The 17,318-nt window shown below is 56.4% G+C and overlaps 1 protein-coding gene across 3 annotated transcripts in view; it reads left to right on the forward strand.

Moving 5' to 3' along the window:
- The first annotated feature begins 221 nt into the window (after positions 1–221).
- Positions 222–17,318, forward strand: part of KIAA1614 (KIAA1614 ortholog) — a 39,404-nt gene continuing 22,307 nt past the window's right edge. For all 3 annotated transcript variants that reach the window (XM_028121469.1, XM_088016876.1, XM_088016875.1), the window contains exons 1-4: positions 222–277; positions 1,946–2,889; positions 3,598–3,661; positions 12,931–13,074. In XM_028121469.1, coding sequence (XP_027977270.1) covers positions 222–277; positions 1,946–2,889; positions 3,598–3,661; positions 12,931–13,074 — 1,208 coding nt within the window. The remainder of the gene's footprint in view (positions 278–1,945; positions 2,890–3,597; positions 3,662–12,930; positions 13,075–17,318) is intronic.

The raw sequence follows: 17,318 nt of genomic DNA on the forward strand, positions 1-17,318 counted from the left end.
TGCTCCTTCTCTCGGCTCCCGGCCTGGGGCGCGCCAGGCTTGGCCTCTCCCCGGGGCTGGCAGAGCCGGGAACCAGCAGCCCATGCCGCTGCCTCCCCGCTCGGGCCGCGCCCGCCTCCCCCCGCGGACCCGCAGGCAGGCGGCGGCCCGCACCCCACCGCGCGGCCGGAACGGAGGGCGGAGGGGCGGAGGGCCGGAGGAGGGCCGCGCCGCTCCGCGGGATGGAGGGGGTGCCGGAGGCGGCGGCGGCGGCCCGGCCTGCGGGCGGCGGCCCCCAGTGAGTACGCGGGAGCGAGGCGCCGGGCCGGCGGGGTTGGCGGGGGAGCGGAGGGGATGGGGTGGGAGGGGGATGCCGGCCGCGCGCGGCCTCGGAGCGGACCGCGGCGCGAGGAGGCCGCCCTGCGCGTCCTTCCGGCTTCAGCCTGCGGGAGTCAGAGCCGACCCCGGGCTCGGCCCGGCCCGGCCCGGCCGGCTCCACGGAAGGCTGCCGGTGCCCCGGGGAGCCCCGTGCAAGGCTCGCGTGCTCGAAGGGCTCCAGACCCGGGTGCCCCGGGAATGCGGGTTCCAGAGCCTACCCGTCAGAAAGTTCTTTTCGTCTGGCTGGCCTTGCCCCGAATCCCCTGCTTTCTGAGCTGAACTTTTCTAGAAGAGAGAATTCGGTGGCTGGGCTGCAAAAAGAAAGTTGGTAAATTCCAGATCAGCTGGTGGAGGAGATGATCTCGCCCTCCTGAAGATACTCCTTATACTTCACAGGCTTAAGGCTGATGTGACATTTGCACTATTTATGTATTTTGCTTTATGAACTATGTACATTCCCGAAACATGTATAAATCGAATTGTAAACGACGATGGAGGGACTTGCCATTTCAGAGAATCCTGTGGTGAACTTTAGTTCATATATGAAGTGAAAAATTAACTCCTAATTTGTAATTTATGTAAATATGAATTTTTATACATGCAGTTTACTTCAAGTGAGACATATCTAAATGTATGGTGTTTAAGGAGCTTTTTCTCAGAGAGTGGGGTAAATATTAGTGCACTGAACCACTTGGGGAATAAAATCCTATGCTCACTTTCATTCTCTGTTAAGACATTGACATCAGCTCCGCCACCAAGGAGCTGTGTGATTCGGGCAAGTCACTTAACCTCTCCAGACTGGATATTCTCACCTACAGAATAAGGGGAGTGGGGGGTTAGTGATCCCCTGATCACTGAGTTCTTTGAGCCACCGGCCTTGGAAGGAGATTTGCATTCCAAATCCAGCCTTCTTTCAGCCCCCGTGTGACCGGATCTCTGTGCCTCAGTTTCTCCATCTGTGAAAATGAGGAAGATAATCCCCTTCTGGCAGAGTGTGTGAGGATCACTAGAGAGAGTGTGTTTGAAAGCTCTTGCAGGCCCGCCTGCCACAGAGTAGATGTGGATAAGAGCCGGAGACTCGTCATGGCCACCCTTTGCACACAGCCCCATGCTGCTGACCTGTGGCTTGTACACAGGGAGGCACCTTCAACCAGGGGGTCAGATCCTGTGTGGTATCTTCCCGAAGTCCCTCATCCCCTTTGGCTCCCCTTAAAAAAGGAGGAGTTTGTTAGCTCTTAGCAGATGTTGACATCCTCCCCTGAGACCTCCTGTCAGCAAAGATGGAGGCCAGGGGCTGGGAAATCTGGCCCCTGTTGTCACTCTGGTCCACATTAGGCAGTTGTTTGAAGCTTCATTGTGCCCCATCTGTAAAATGGGGATAGAAAAACTAGAACACTGCTCAGACTTGGAAGAAAAAACTCAATAACTTATTTGTGCCACACAGTGATTTATACTTTTCAAAGTTCTGTCCCCAGGTTGTTCTCATCTGCACAAGCCTCAATTCCAAGGCACTTTGGGGACCCAGGAGGTAGTTGGAGCTACTAGCCACATGCTGGGTCTCAGGAGCTCTGTCTGTTTTCTCCTCCAGAGGGACCCAAATAGGGAGCAGAACAACCAGCTCCATGGAGATGACCTTGACTGTGGAGAGAAGTGGCCCTGAGCCACAGCTGGATAGTGGACACCTCCCAAGACCCTGGTCCTGCTCTCTGGAAGACAGAACATCCAGCCTGATGGCCCCCCAACACCCCAGGGCATGGGGGATACAACTCCCAGGTCCCTCTGTGCTGGAGTCCAAAGTGAGGGCCTTGAAGGAAAAAGTGACGGCAGGCAAACAGGGGGTGAGCCCCGGCCTCACTTCTCACGAGTGGCCATCCAAGAAACCCAAATGCAGGCGAGTCAAGGTGGGCGGAGCTGGGCCTCTGTCAGAGGGGTCTTCCTTGGCGGATGCTCAGGGGGTGCTCCCTGCTCAGAATCTGCCTGATGGGCAGCTGGACAGCGATATCAGCAAGGAGGAACTTGCCCGGAACGGGGGTCCCAGACCTCCTAGGCCGCCTTCTCCTGGGCTGGAGTGCCGGAACGGGAGGAGCCCGCGGCCTCCAGAATCAGTACAGGCCTTGCCCGACAATGAGAGGAGTCTGCTGCCAGGGCCTGGCTGTTTGGAAGAAAACCCTGTTCACAGAGTCACTCCAGGCCGGCCTGGGGGCCCTGGTCCTTGTAACAAAATCGCCCACATGCCCAACCTGAGGAAGGGAAGGTCATACACCCTTCAAGATGATCTAGTTACAGGGGGAGACCTGGACAGCTTGTCTCTTACCTGCGAGGAGGACTTTGTTCCCAGGCCAGCCTTGCTCGAGGGGCTCTGGCGAGCTGCAGAGCTGGGGGCTCTGGGCCCTGGGGGCAGTGCCTTATCCTTGTCTGACCGGGTGGAGAGGAACCGCCTTCTGCTGCAGGAGATGCTAAATGTTGGCGGCCAAGGCCCCCCCAGGGTGGGAATCCCAGCCTGGACTCCATCCTGGGACAGAGGTCTACCAGGTGAGGCTCTCTCTGTAGGTCTGGGTGGTGGGGGCCAAAGGAGGGAGTCCAGGGGGAGACGAGGGGCAAGAGGGTACCCGTGGTGGCGTGTGTCAGGAAAGGGAGAAGGGCACAGCTGCCGGCCACCTAATTCCTCAAGATGTCCTCTTACTCTGGGCTTTGACATAGATTCTTTACCACCTCACAGCTAGCCTGTCTGCTGAAGACCCCCATGGCCCCCCAGACCAACTGGAGGCTACCCTCAGAGCTTGGGATGGTTTCTCCCCTGTGGCTTACAGCCCTCTCTGGGGTGGCTCTTGGCACCTTCCTCCGGTGACCTGCCCCCAGCCCCCAGTGGAGCTCAGTGCCTCCTGGCGGAAGCCCCACCGCAGGGGGCAGGGTTCTGTCAGGCGACAGCTCCGCTGGGATGTGTAAGTGTTCGGGCCTGAGAGAGCCTTCTTTCCGTGCTTCCCCCCACTCCGAAAGTCCATTCCTCACCCCACACCTGAGAGGACCCACGCGGTCCCCTTGGCCCGTGGCAGTGCCCCCCTGTCACCATGACAGGCTATGCCTCCACTTCTTCAGCTGAGACACAGAGCGGGGTTGAGTGTGTCTAGGGAATAAGTCGCTCCTGGAGACAGCTTTCTTCCGGGTGTTCACTAAGTCACAGCTGAGAGCCCGGTGTCTGTCTGACTCTGCCCTGAGCTCCGCTTCTGTTCTATGTCCTAGAGCGACCAGCAGGGGACGTGGACTGGGACTCAGGCATCTCCTTGCAAGACTTGGACCAGAACAGGTGAGAACCCACAGTGCACACGTCCTCTCCTGCCCTCCTCACTGGGGTCCCCTCGTTTGCCCGGCACCAGGAGAGTGGGAGACCTCGAGAAAGCAAGAGGCAGGCAGGACCCCCTCCCTGCCCCGCGCCTCCACCCCCCCCCGCCCCCGCTGCCGCACCAGCAGACCAGTGGACAGCGGGCCACTGTGGATCCTCATATCTGAGGCCCCATGGAAGGTGTCAGCACCCCCCAGTGCCCACAGGTGCCTGGCCACTGGGAGAAAACCACTGGGCACAGGACACAGGGCCAAGAGCACTGCCAGCCACCTGCTCTGCATCCCTGGGCATCCTTTCCCCGGCCCTGGGCTCAGTCTCTTGATCTCCAAGGTGGCCCAAATAGTGCCTGTCTGGTTTCCTTCACAGGACTGTGGTGAGGGTAATAGGAAAGAATGTGTGAAAATCCTTAGGGAAAGTCCACAGATTTCCCCCACAGTTCCTTCCCCACCCAGGGGGTCTGCTGGCTCCTGCAAAGGGGTTCACCTCCTCTGACCTCACCTGTGACATCGCACAGACACAGACCAGTGTCTCTGGGCAGTTGGCGCAACGGCGTGCTCGGGGCCGTGGGGCCACTCTCCAGAGTGGGCAGTGTCCTGGCAGGATGTGCACTCCGTGGGGCTGAGGGCCACCCCTGGTGCCTGCTCAGAGGTTGGCCCCCGCCTTCAACGAGCTCCTGGCCCCAGGTACACCGGGCTCCGTGTCTCCAGCTGTGCAGTGACGTCACTTGCTGAGGGTCTCCTGGCTCCTGTGGGGGGCAGAGGTCAGAGTTGTTGCTTCTTCATTCCCAGGCCATTCCCTGCAGAAATTCCACTTCAGTTGACCTGCCTTCCAGAAAACGTGGATGGGGCCCCCCTGGTCCTGCTTTCACAAATCGAGGGCTGCCCCGATTCAGGCGATCCAGCTTCTGCTTGGCTACTGGCCTTTGCCGTGGCCTTGGCCAAGGGCTGGTGGAGTGGGGGCTTTCTGGCTCCTTCATCCCTCATTACTTATGACTTGGAATCATAGTTGGCTCCCCTCTGCCAGGTCCCCACATAGCCCGGCCACCGTATGGAGGAGTGTGACTGCAGGAAGGACTGGTCCTCAGTGACATGCTCTCGGCCTCCCTGCCCTCTCCTTGCCTGGGGAGCCCGTGGAGGAGGCAGCTGGGGCAGACGTACCGCGTGTCCTGTGAGATGGTACCTCCTCTTCTGTAGCTGCTCCTGCCCCCCACCTCTCACCCCCCCACCCCTGCCCCGGCAGGAGAGAGGCCCCGCCCCAGCCTGTTGCCCCTGGGGGCTTTGTCCAGAGCTCACTGTTGAAAGGAGAAACCAAAGTTCCTGACTGGCTTACCGGATTATAAGGAATAAAAATACCCAGTTTAGAGGAGGAGAACCTCAACTGTGGTGGAGGAAGGGACTCCCCCCACCCGCAAGTCCTGTGAGGAGATGGTGTTTGTGTAGAATCCTCCGGATGGGGATTTCTGGACTATTGTTTAAACTGCCAGGCCACCTGCAGCATTTTAGGGTTCAGGTGGGGTATATGTGTGCAGGTGCAGGATGTGTAGGTGTGTGCATATATGTGTGATGGGCGTGTGTGTGTGTGTGTGTGTGTGTGTGTGTGTGGAGGAAGAAGTTGTCTTAGTGAGCTTTAGGACTGTGGCCAGCATATATCTGGGCATAGAGTTGGCATGGGGAAAACTGTGTCCTCCAGAGTGCCCCATTGACCTGCAATCTACAGTCAGGCCCCTCCCGAACCGACATACAGGCCGAAGGGCCAGGGAACATACCCTAGTTCAAGGCTGAGTGAAACATTGGCCATGTCTTGAGGCCCCCTTGGGCAGAGCGCCTCATTTGGTTCTATTCTTGAGTCTCCTGGGCAGAAATTAAAGTACCCTGAGACACTGCAGGCTCCGTCTGTCCCCTAAGGGGGATGGATTATTGATGCCATTTCCTTATAGCTGAACTTCCCAAGAGACCTCTGAAATAAGGCCTACTTCTCTCAGTTCTGTAATCCAGGGGTGCCAATCGGACCAGCATCCTGGGGATTTAGTGTGTACGGAGGGGCCTAGGGCCCTGGGCAGTGGCGTGTTCTGACGCGGTGGCCGTGCATCTTGGTGGCCGTCCTTCGGGGGGTCAGGACATGCTCTGGCAGTGAGTCCTGTGATCTCTGAGGATGTGACACAGAGAAGGTCCTGCCTCACACTCAGGTCCAGCATCAGTGCCTTTCAGGATTGCCATCAAATATCCATTTGACCACATTAATCCAGCCTGTACTTAATTATAATTGTCTGCAGTTGTTACTGCTTTGCATGGTGAGACAAGAAGCTCATGAAATGATGGTCACTGCAGAGCCTGAGACAGTCGTCACTGTGTGACGGGGGTGGGGTGGGGGGGAGGTGTGGGCCAGCCTGTTGGGGGGTAGTCAGCGGAAGAGTCGACCTTGCAGGTGGGACACCTGAGATGCTACAGGAACACCAGAGGTGCCCTGGGACCCTAGATGCTAAGGGCCAAATGCAGAGGAGACCTCCATCCCCTGACCCCAGGGTGGTCCCCTCTACTGAGGGGCAAGGGAAGGTTGAGTCCTAGAGAGCTGGAACATGCCGGTGGCCAGTCCCTCCCTCCAGAAGACCATGCCAGCCCTGCCCTTTTCCAGCCCCTGTTGTGTGCCAGGGCCTGTGTGAAGTCTCTGCCCACATTCTCACTTTATCCTAATAACTACCTATAGGGCTTGTTCTGTTTCCCTGACAAAGAGACCCCTCTGAAGAGAGGTTAAGTGACCTGCCCAGGGTCATACAGCTAGTAAGTGTGGGAGCCAGGATTTGCAGGCACCGGGGTCTGTGCCCTAACCCTTATGCCACACTGCCACGGCTGTCCTCTCCATGCCCCCCCAGGCCGCTCCTCGAGTTAGGGATCTGGGGGTCTTCTGCCTCCCCCAGTGCCGGCGAGGTGTTCTCGGGGATGGGCAAAGAAGGGGAGGTGACAGTCTCCAAGGGCTAATCTTGTTTCTCTCCCAAGCCACCGTTGAGATGATTTGGGGCATAAGGCTCTGGTTTGGGGAGAGGAGGGGGTGGGAGGTAAGCACTTCAGAGAGTGCAGACGGGGGCCGGTGCTGTCAGCCACCTGTTCACAGGCGGACTGGGAACTGGTCCCATCAGAGGCAGGAGCGGGAAGGAGAGTGCAGCGGGCACTCTGCTCAGGGCTGGCTCTGCCCTCTTCCATCCTTAGCAGCCCGTGGGCATCCCACCCCAACTCCATGAAATGGCCAGGACCAGCTCGGCCTCTTCCCTCTCTTGAGGCTCTGAGAGAGCAGATCAGGATTACAGGTCGCCCTAGGACCCTCAGTTACCCCAGCTTGTGCAAAACATATGTGAAGCCAGAGGTGCAGCAGCAGGCAAGGCAGTCCTCACCCCACGCCCTGCACCGAATGGGAGTCGGGAGCTGAAAGCACCCAGCTCTGGGCGGCTGCACGTGCCAGCGTGCCCACTTGAGGCCGGCTCTGGCTCGAATCAGGACCTTCCGTGTGGGATCAGTGCTCCAGATCCTCAAGTGTGTCTGCAGGGCTTTAATGATTGCTCCGCTGTGCGCAAAATGGAGAGAAGAGGGTCTCTGGGGTTGTGTTTTATTTGTGCTCTGCTGATGAAGGAAACTCAGAGGATTCCCTAGGTTGTTGACCGACACTCGCCTCCCCCCCCACCGCCGCGCTGCATCCCTGTGGCAGAATCGTGCCCATTTTGGAAGCCGAGGCTCGAGGGAAGCTCAGTCCCGTACACACACCTCTTTATGAGAAGAGAAGGCAGAGTGCCAGCCCACAGACGCTCACACCCTGGTGGGTCGCAGTTTTCCGGCCCCAGCTGGGATTGCTACAGGTCAAAACTCCCTGCCCCAAAGCAGTTCATAGACTGTAAAGGGAGGCAGGCAGGGAGCCCCCAAGAGTTTCCGAGGCCTGGCCTGTGGCTCAAGGGGTCAGGCCCACAGCTGCGAGAAAATCTCCGGCTTGTTAAAAATTAACATATTAACTCACATTTCTGGAGAGCATCCTGTGAACCGACCACTGTGTCTGATTTCAGAGGGAATTGCCCGTTTGTGTGCTCACTGCCATCTTTGCACAGCTTTAGCGAAAGATGTTGTTGCTGGGTCTCCTCCTCGCGCTCCTTGGGGACAAAAACTATGCCGGTCTTCTCTCCGGGGCCCCGTAGCTGCAGGGAACAGGCCCTCAGGAAACGTTTGGCAGCGGCTCACAGGCAGGAGTGTAGGTGGGCTCGAAAGAAGCGGGATGGACGCAGGAGAGGACACCCCCGGGTGGGTAGGACCTGCGGGAATGCTTTCGAGAAGGCTGAAGCGGCATGTGTGGATACTACAGGATACAAGATGGGAAGGCTGGCTCTCCATTTGTGGAGAGCTTTGGAATTGAGATCTTAAGTAGGGCAGTAACAAGTGGAGACACATTCACCATCTTCAAGTAAACCACTCGCCTGTGTTCTGATACCGTGCTCCCGGTTATCTAGGCTTCTAAGTCCTGGGTGGAGAAGGAAGGACGCTAACGTTGGAAGCCTTGATGCACAGCTCGTGCCACCTGGAGCTTTCACGCCATGCCATTTCCACACTCACATACACGCCACACGTGGAAACCCCCTGGTGGCCCTAGCCTCTGCGAATATAGAGGCTGAAGAAAGCTACTTTCTCCTCCACCACCTGTGGGGGGTCGGGCTGACGTTCAAGCAGAGGAAGCCCTCCTCCTGGCCTCTGGAGTTGAGCCGGCCACTCTCCCTCCTACTTGGGGGTGTCTCGGGCACCTGCCTCTGCACACTGAGGCCAGGCAGTGCTGCCCAGAGGGGCCACCCCCAAGGAGTTTGTTAGCCTTCAAGAAGGCAAGAACAGGGCCAGCTGCTGTACTGTCCCCAAGCAAGAGGCTGGCGTCTTGACGCTGCTCGCCTGCACCAGGTCCTTTTCAAGGTGTTAAATGAGACAGGCGCCCCCTGCAGCAACCATTCTTGAGGACGCCTGCTCTTCCTTCTCTGTTGAGAAGTTACCTGTTTATTCTCTGGGCAGCAGTTTCGTCAGCCACCAGACAGTCTCCTCTGAGGGGCTCCCCATTTGTCGGATATTGCCTTCTCTGTGAAGCCCTGTCAAGAGCTGTCTAGAGCAAAACCCCCGAGCCTTCTGGAGCTTCAAAATGGTTTCCCTTCCAAACGTACCTTACCCTTGCAGACGACGGCAAGATGATCTCTTCAGCAGGGATTTCAGTTCGCGGTTAGGGATTCCATCCTTTGTTCATAAGGGGGAGAGTTACCTAAAAAAAATAGCCCCCTTAATAACAGCAGTCGTAACAGTGAATGCTAACACTGATCGAATCTCACCCAGTACCCGGCTCTGCGATCAGCTCCTTTAAAAGGAGCTCAATCTCACTTATCGACTGAGCCCTTAGTTAGCAGATGAGGAAACTGAGGCTTAGCCCCAAAGTAACCTACCAGGGTGACCCACTTGTAAGGGGCAGCCCCGAATTAGGACCTGGTTAGGCTGCCCCAGAACCACGCTTGGAACCCTCACTCTGGCCCCAGCCTGTCCGTGTCCTGTGATGATGCCCCGAGGATAGCCTCCCACCCTCAGGCCACACGCAGTCAGGACTCAGTTTCAGGCCTGCTTTCTCTTCCCCTCCCTCGGGGAAACTGCACACAGTGTAACAGCAAGAGAGCGCGACCCTCGCTCATCTAGAAAGATGGAACAAGTGCGGGGCAAGAAGGTTTATATATGTTCTGTATGCCATACATTCCCCTCTACCCACTGCATCCTGGAATCTGGGAAATGTCAGATCTCTATATATTCCAAATTATTTCCCTGATTCGTGTTCCTGGGATGGAAGGGTGAGACCCAGACTTGCTGGAGCTTATTATTTTAATCCAGGATTATGATGGCTGCAGAAAGATGCCACTCTGTCCTGCTGACCTCCCTCCTTGGCTAGGAGACCAGTGGAGGCTCTCCTGACTCGAGATCTCGGCCTGTCTGGCCACGAGGGGAGCTGAGGTCGGAGCTAAGCCTGTCTCTCCACCAGGAAACTGGCTTAGAGGGACAGGCCAGATGGGGGCACATGCTACCTTTGTCCTTGAAATGAGCTTGGGACACTGGTGGTTGGAGGGGCAGAGGGAAGGGCTAGAATACCCCTCTGGTGCTCCGGTTGTCCCCAGCAATTAGTTCCTTAAAAAAAAATTATTTATTTGAGAGAGAGAGAATGAGCAGGGGGGAGGGGCAGAGGGAGAGAGAGAGAAACAGGCTCCCCGCTGAGCGGGGAGCCCAATGCAGGGCTTGATCCCAGGACCCTGAGACTATGACGTGAGCTGAAGGCAGATGCTTCACCACCTGAGCCACCCAGGCGCCCCCAACAATTAGTTCCTTGTAGGTATTGCTGCTCCTTGGTGACTAGACCTCTGTGATGTGAACTCCCCAGGGAGAGTTCAAAATCCCCCACCCAACCCTGTGGTCTACCAGACTACCTGGCCAAAACCTGGACTCACAGGGTAGCAGTGGGAGTCTACGGGCCTGTCCAACTCCCACTGTTCGCAGATGGGAGATTAAGGCCCAGGGAGGAACAGCGTTCAGCCATGTTATCTCCGCGCCCTACCCGCTGAGCTAATGAGGCCCAGACATGCAGGTTTTCTAGAGAGTAGCAACGGTGTCTGTTCTGAGATGGAATTGCCTCAGCCTCGCCATGCGCTGATGGCCCCGGCCCTTCCAAGAAATTCCCACAAATGTGGGAGCTGAGACGGTGGGGTACAGTCCGTGATGGGAAGGGGTTGGCTCTAGGGCTGCATGCCCCTGGGCAGAGGCCAGGGCCAGACGAGACAGGAAAGCCTCGCTCGGATGGAAGAGTCTGAACCTGTCAGGCTGGCAGGGCTGGCACCCTACCGGCAGACCAGCATGTTGCAGTGATGGTTCTGGGGTGGGCAGTCAGGCTGGGAGAGGCTCAACATCCCCCAGCACTGCAGCCGCTTGCCCCCGCCTCCCGGGAGAAAGAGCCCTTTCCCCTGCATGGGGCTGGTCAGGTCCAGGACTGCGTGCCCTGCTGACCTTGACGGCCATCTGTGAAGGTAGCTGCCACGCCCCTCCCGGCTCAGCTTGCTAGTGCACGGACGCCTTCAGGAGCCTAAAAAGCCTTACTTTTGTAATCAGTGGAGAAAGCAGCTTTGTCTGCCAGGAACCAAAGCAGGGCAGCTGATGAAAACAGAAAGAAATGGAAAAAAAAAAAAAAAAAAGAATTAATAGCTCCAAGGAGAGGGAGCAGAAAGGAAGCAGCAAAGCTGGAAAATGGCTTAAAAACCTGGGGGCAAGGCCAGGCTTGGCAGCATCTGGCCAGCTGCCTGGGGGCCCTCCTGCCTGCCCACCAGGTCTTGTGACAAATGCCCTCCGACAGCCGGGGAACCACATTGTCCCCGGAAGGCTCCGAGTGTGGGGGCCGGCGGCTGCAGGGCGTCTCTTGGGCTGGTAACCTCATTATCTGTGCTGTGGGAGCAGGAGCCCCAGGGGGCACAGCTGTTCTCAGCAGAGGGTCGGAGAAGCTGCCTGCTTGGGAAGCTATGCAAAGCGAGGCCTCTCCTGCCAAAGGAGGCTTCACAGGGCCACAGGCCTGGAGAGTCACTTTCACGTCACTCCAGTAAACCCTCCTGGTTCCAAAACTGTGCCTGGGCCTTGCCAGGGTTCATATGCACAGATGGTGCCTTTATTCTAGCAGTTCTTTTTTTTTTTTTCCCTTGAGCTCCAAAGCAAGGTTAGGTGCAAAGCATGAGCAACAAAGAAAGAAAGACGAAAGCAAGCAAGAAAGGAAGAGAATAGGAAAGAAAAGAGAAAAAGAAAGAACCACAGACTGCCTGAGCTTGTCCAAGGATGTCCCAAGGAGGCCCCAGAATTATGCCATTTCCCACTCACATCTGTCATCTGTCATCCAGGAAACTGGTACCTTCCCCCAGTCAGGCCCCTTTCTTGGGGTCACCCATGCGGCAGGCGAGACAAGGGATTTGGGGGGCTACCGTCTGAGATCTAAGCCTGGCTGAGCCTCTCCCTGCCTGGGTTCTCTTTTGGTGGATCCTCCCTGGTGAGGACAGCCCAGCGTATATGACAGTGAGGACAGGGGCAGCCGGGGGGGGGGGGGATGCTGAAGTCACGTCAAAGAATGTGACTCCAGCCACGCACACTCTCAGCCTGTCCTGGGATCCAGGGACAGAAGGAAGGAGGAGACAGAGGGTGTGGGAAGGAGACGGGAGGCAGTGGGGCTGGCGATCGTCTGCTTTGCTCTCCACTGATGTTCGACCTTGAGCAGTGCGCCAAATGTTCCCGTCTGCTGCGGAATACCCTCATCTGTCAGGCGGACAGCACACCTGCCCTGGGTCAGCCTGGCTGGGGAGAGGGAGCTCGGTGGAGAGAAATGGCTTGTCAGTGGGGGCTTGGGGGCTGCCGTTATTCTGTACCCTGGCGCAGGCTGTATGCCACCGTCTGCCAGACAGCTTTGAAAAAGGGCCTCGGCTCTGGACTGCGGTTCTGGACCTCCCCGGGAGGCCACACATCTGGTAGGTGGGGAGGGCTGGTAGAGGACCCTTATTTTTACGAAAATCGAGCCATTGGCTGACTTGGTGTGGGTCCAGCTTAATTTCTCTGAGCCCTGAGCCGATGCCTGACGGGTTTGGATTGGGCCTGAGGCAGGCAAGAAAGCACCAGGATTTATAGAAATGTCATTCCCCCCAAGGAGCAGAATGTGACGGGCTGAGGCCTGACTCCTCGTGTCTGCGGTGGGGGCTTGCATGGGTACGTGTGGGTGCAAAGAGAGGCAGAAGGAGAGAGGGAGGTGATGTGTGTAAAGACCATCTGGCTGGGCACAGGCCCAGTCCAACAACGCCAGGCCCTTCCCCCGTCCTCCCAGATAACTCCCATTGCCTGCCCAGGGAAGGAACAATAGAATAATCTGGAGATTCCCCTGCCCTTCTTAGATCCTCCTGGGATCTCTGCCTCCAGTCCCTGAGCGGATGTCCGAGGTGGGCCATCTCCCTTCCCACGCAGGGCCATTGCCCAGACTCCAGGCCCCAGAGCCCCAGCCCCGGGCTGGAGCCCTCTGTGTAGGAGCTGGACAAGGAAGGCTGCACATGCAGAGCCTTTTCTGGCACAGCCAAGTTCAGTGCTGTTAAAGCCCTTCTAATCCATGTTATTTTCTTCTAATCCCTCCCCCCCGCCCCCCGCCCTGCCGCCTGCTCCGGCCTGTGGGCCACCCTGCAGGACCTTTGGTCCCAAGCCGGAGTCTGTGCTGAGCCCCAGGCATGAGGAAGCCAAGCATCTGCTGCAGCGTGCCCGCATGAAGGCCAGGACCAGGCCCCTCCGTGCCAGCCATGAGATCATGCCTGCCGTTGCTCAGGGCAGCCGGTGAGTGGGGCCCTGGCCAGGCTGGCCTAGGAGGGCTGTGGCAGGGAGAAGAGGTAGGATCTAGCCAAACTGCCGCTGCTCGCTCCTCCCTCTGTCTATGTGTGTGGTTCCCATGCCAGACACTTGATTTAACTCATTTAGTCGCTCAACACACCTTGACCGAGTGTCAAGTGTCAAACATTGAGTCGTCAAAGATGAACGACACATAATCCGAGCTCCCTGGAGGGACAGATGTCACGGTCTCCAGGGAGAAAGACAGGCACGCAGATCAATACAATTCTGTGGACTGTGGTGTAGGAGAGGTGAGACAGGCATGCAGGGCAGGAAACCCAAACCTCCACCTGGAGAGGATAGCAGAGGCTCGAGAGGCCGTGGCTGCTACGTCGGGGCTTGAAGGGGGTGTAGATCTTCACTGGGCACATGCTGGAGGCTGGGGTGAGCATCCCAGGGCAGAAACCCTGAGCAGAAACACTGTGCTCGTTGGGGAGGGAGGGAGTGGCTCGAAGGCCAGAGAGCTCAGTGGAGGCCCGTCAGGGAGGCCTCCAGGCCTACTGAAAAATTGGGATGTCTCCAGGAATAGGTAGGAGGCACTGAAGGATTTTAAGTGGGTACATAGCATGATCACACATCCATCTCAGTAGAGCTGTTCTGGCCACCGGGTAGTGTTGGATCTGGGGGCCTGGGGAAGTCAGGGGGCTGAACTGTGGTCCTGGTGAGATGTGACAGGGACGAGGCTGTGGAGACAAGGGATTGCCAAGAGCCAGAAGCAGGCAGGTTTACTGAGGCAGCACAGAAGTTAGACTGGTTAAGACTCCGGAACCAGACCACTGGGTTTGAATTTGGGCTCTGCCACTTACTGGCTATATGCCTTTAGGGAAGCCTCTTTGCCTCAGTTTCACACACCAGAGCCGGTGCACCTGGGTGGGCCTGACTCGGAGCTGCCAGCCCATGCCACATTGGGCCCGCCCCAAAGCAGGGTATCTGTGCTGTTGAGAAAGCCTCTGCTTTGGTCACATGATGGGTACGCTGGCTCTGCTGGTTTCCATTACCATGTGATACTAGAGGGAGTGAGGATTCTCAGTGGAACTGGACCTTATGCTCTTTGATGGGGAACGCTGAGCCCGCTCACTGAGGGCCGAGAACTGTCATGGCACCACTGAGGTGACTCCAGCATGCGCAAAGGGCTGAGGCCTGCCTCTGGGTTCAGGGTCATTGTGACCCCTTAGGAGAGGGGCACAGGAAATCCTAAATCCTGGCAAGCAGTGTCGAACAGGCTACCCTTTTATTTCTACATCTGTGCCTTGTCTCCCTCTGCTTGGAGGGCACTAGTTAGGAATGGGCATGGCTTCTTTGGAGCATCCGAACTATTATTCTCTGCATGTATATGGCCCCCAGAGCCTTAGAGTTACACAGAGCCCTCCGTTCCACTTTCTATAATCCTTAGGCTGGGTTTCATAGCCGCAAAATAGTGAAGAGGACAATTTGCGAAAGAGACGTGACTGCGTAAAGGTCCTCCCGGACACCTCCTGTGCCCCAGATTCCACGAGCAGCTCATAACAACCCCGGTCACTGACCTTAAAGTACGTTCCCTTTTGTCAGGCTGTCCCCTGGCCATCGAAATGCTATAGAAATGCAAGGTGACCCACTTTAGCAGCTGCTGTGTCCAGAAAGAATTACTTCGACTTGGCAGCACTGGTGAATCCTCAGAGGGTGTAGCTGAAAAATCAACACCAGATGGCTTGCTGCAGATGCTTCTAAAGGTTATGCTTGTCAGAGCACCCTGGAGAGCCATGCTGAGTTCACAGGGAGATGCCGCACGGGCCCCAGGCCTGAGTCGGATGCAGGAGCAGCCCCGCACCCTCCCCTGCCCTCAGCCCAGAGGCATCCCTCCTTCCAAAGAGCAGCTCGGTAGAAGATGGATGGAAGAGTGGGGGCAGGCAGAGCAGTCTCCAGAAGGCCTTCTCTAGCCTCAGTCTGGCTGGAGGTGGCTGGGGCAGGCCAGGACAGACAGACTTTTCTAGGAGGGAAAGAGGTAGCCGTAGCTGCATTTTCTGGCAGCAAACCAATGTAGAAATCCAGCAGCTCCTGGAAACATAGGCTCTTGCCATTTGGGGGACAGGCACACCGAGGTTGGTGTTCCTAATACCGGGAGGGCAGAACATGTCAGCAAGATGCAGAGCCCGGGAGGGGGGCACCACGAGTGCTCTTGTCCTGTGTCAGGTAGTGGCTGCAATAAGACTACGGAGTGTGTGTGGGTTGCACTGATTGTGTGGTTATGACAGCACTGTTATAGGAAGTGGGCCTCCAGAAAGGGCTTCTGCCCGTTGGGGTGCCTCTTGTTCCTGGGGGAGGGGAGGTGATGCGGTTTCTCTGGCCAGAGCCTTCCCTTCCTGGGCAAGAATGGTCTGGAGAGCTGACCCAGGAACCCCGCATGGACAGCGACCCCTCAGATCCTGAGCTGCAGAAGAGACATAGGTGCAGGTGGGGTCCTCAGGGGCCAGAGCTTGGGGCTCCAGGGGCTCCACAGGCACCAACCGAAAACTGTCACCAGCTCAGGGATCACAGGGACCTCCCTGGCCATGTTGAGACAAGCAGGGAGACCCTGAACCATTCTCACCAGGGGGCGATCCTAGCGAAGAGCTTCACGTCTCTGCCGCGAACCCCTCTCTGAATGCAGACCCACATTATGACTTCGAGGGGTCCAAGGCACTCTGGCCTTCTCTGCCGTCCTCCATAAAAAAAAGCTAAAAGTTATAGTTTACCACCGTGCTGGTTTAAAGGTATTATATATTAGAATGTTTTCTTAGACTTAAAAGTTTGTTTCCTTCTTACCTGAAGAGAAATTAAAACATTTTCATGGGTCCCTGGAAGTATCATGGCCCATAGATGCTGTGGCTGTTGGGCCTAATGGGGAAACTGGCCCTGTGTGAATGTGAGCTCCAGAAAACAGGATGACTGACGACCCTGCAGTATTCCTCAAAGCAGCCATTTTAAGCACAGGCTCTGCTCAGGTTTCAAAGCAGGCAGATCCACTTGCTTAGCAGTAGTTCTGTAAAAAAAAAAAAAAAAAAAAAAAAAAAAAATTCCTCCCGGAGCAGTGCTTATTAAGAGAAAATACTGGAGTCAGGATTAGCAGCAGGTGTGCAGGCCCCCATAGCCCGTCGCATCCTAGGGCAGGTAATTATTTAGCCAACACCTAGCCTCAGCCTCCAGGGAGGCCCCCCCGTGCTTGCCCTGTGGCACTTTAAGCTGCATGATTTAGGAAGTGTTCACCCTTCCTTAGTATGGCATGGCAGGACCTTGGCGGTCGCTTGATTCCACCTGCTCAGCATTCAGTTAGGTGACCAGCAGGCCTGTGCGATCAGAGGCCTGGGGTCCAAGGTTTGAGCTGGTGGTCTGTCTGATGTGGCATGAGTGAGGGAGTGCCTTAAGCTATCAGCCATAGCTGGTTCCCATGGAGCTCTGCAGAGAATCATTCTTGAAGAATTTCTCTCTGACCTCTCAGACCACGCCCTGATTCCAAAGACTAGCTTTATACATCATATTCCACACCCTCAGCAATCCAGACCATTCCGATCCATCAGGACCGTGAGGCTAGTCAGTGGCTTTGCTGTCAAAGCACAGAGGCAGGGGATGGTTAGGGATGGCCAGTGACACCCCCAGGGCACAGGTCATGTTCACCTGAGCCAGATAGGCAATGCCTTTTATTTATACAGAAAGTACAGCTGGGAAGGACAGCCTGCCCAGTCCAGTAAATGCTATGTCTCTGTATAGGCCGCTCTCCCCACTGGCTGGCATGCTTTAATAGTAATTGTGAAGCATGTATGGTTTCTTCCCACTGTTATCTGAACTCCTTTCCTTTTAACTGTATACCATATATGCCCTTCGGCTGGGTAGCTGTAAACTTGGTGAAGGAGGAACTCGCATGAGGGCAGCCTTTTTGAAAGCATTGGCATCCTTCTTCCGGAATCACTGAAGCATCCAGTTAGAGAAAGGATTAGTAAACCCACTAATCACCAACATGCATTTCATTATAATAAGTTGATGTGTCTAGGCACCTGAGCAAACTGTGCTATGTACAGTATGCTATCAGAGAAGTGTACTTCTCTGTTTGGGGAGATGGGGGGTGGTGGGGAGGAAGAAGGTAAGGTTAGGGAAGGCTTCGAAGACACTTTGAGGACTAAAACCAGTAACGTAACCCATGACGTATACCAATATAGATACTTGCGTATATGGGCGCACTT

The sequence above is a fragment of the Eumetopias jubatus genome, unplaced genomic scaffold (genome assembly GCF_037043125.1).
Source record: "Eumetopias jubatus isolate StellerSeaLion01/CBP00866 unplaced genomic scaffold, mEumJub1_p1.0 scaffold_12, whole genome shotgun sequence".
NCBI classification, from domain to species: Eukaryota; Metazoa; Chordata; class Mammalia; order Carnivora; family Otariidae; genus Eumetopias; species Eumetopias jubatus.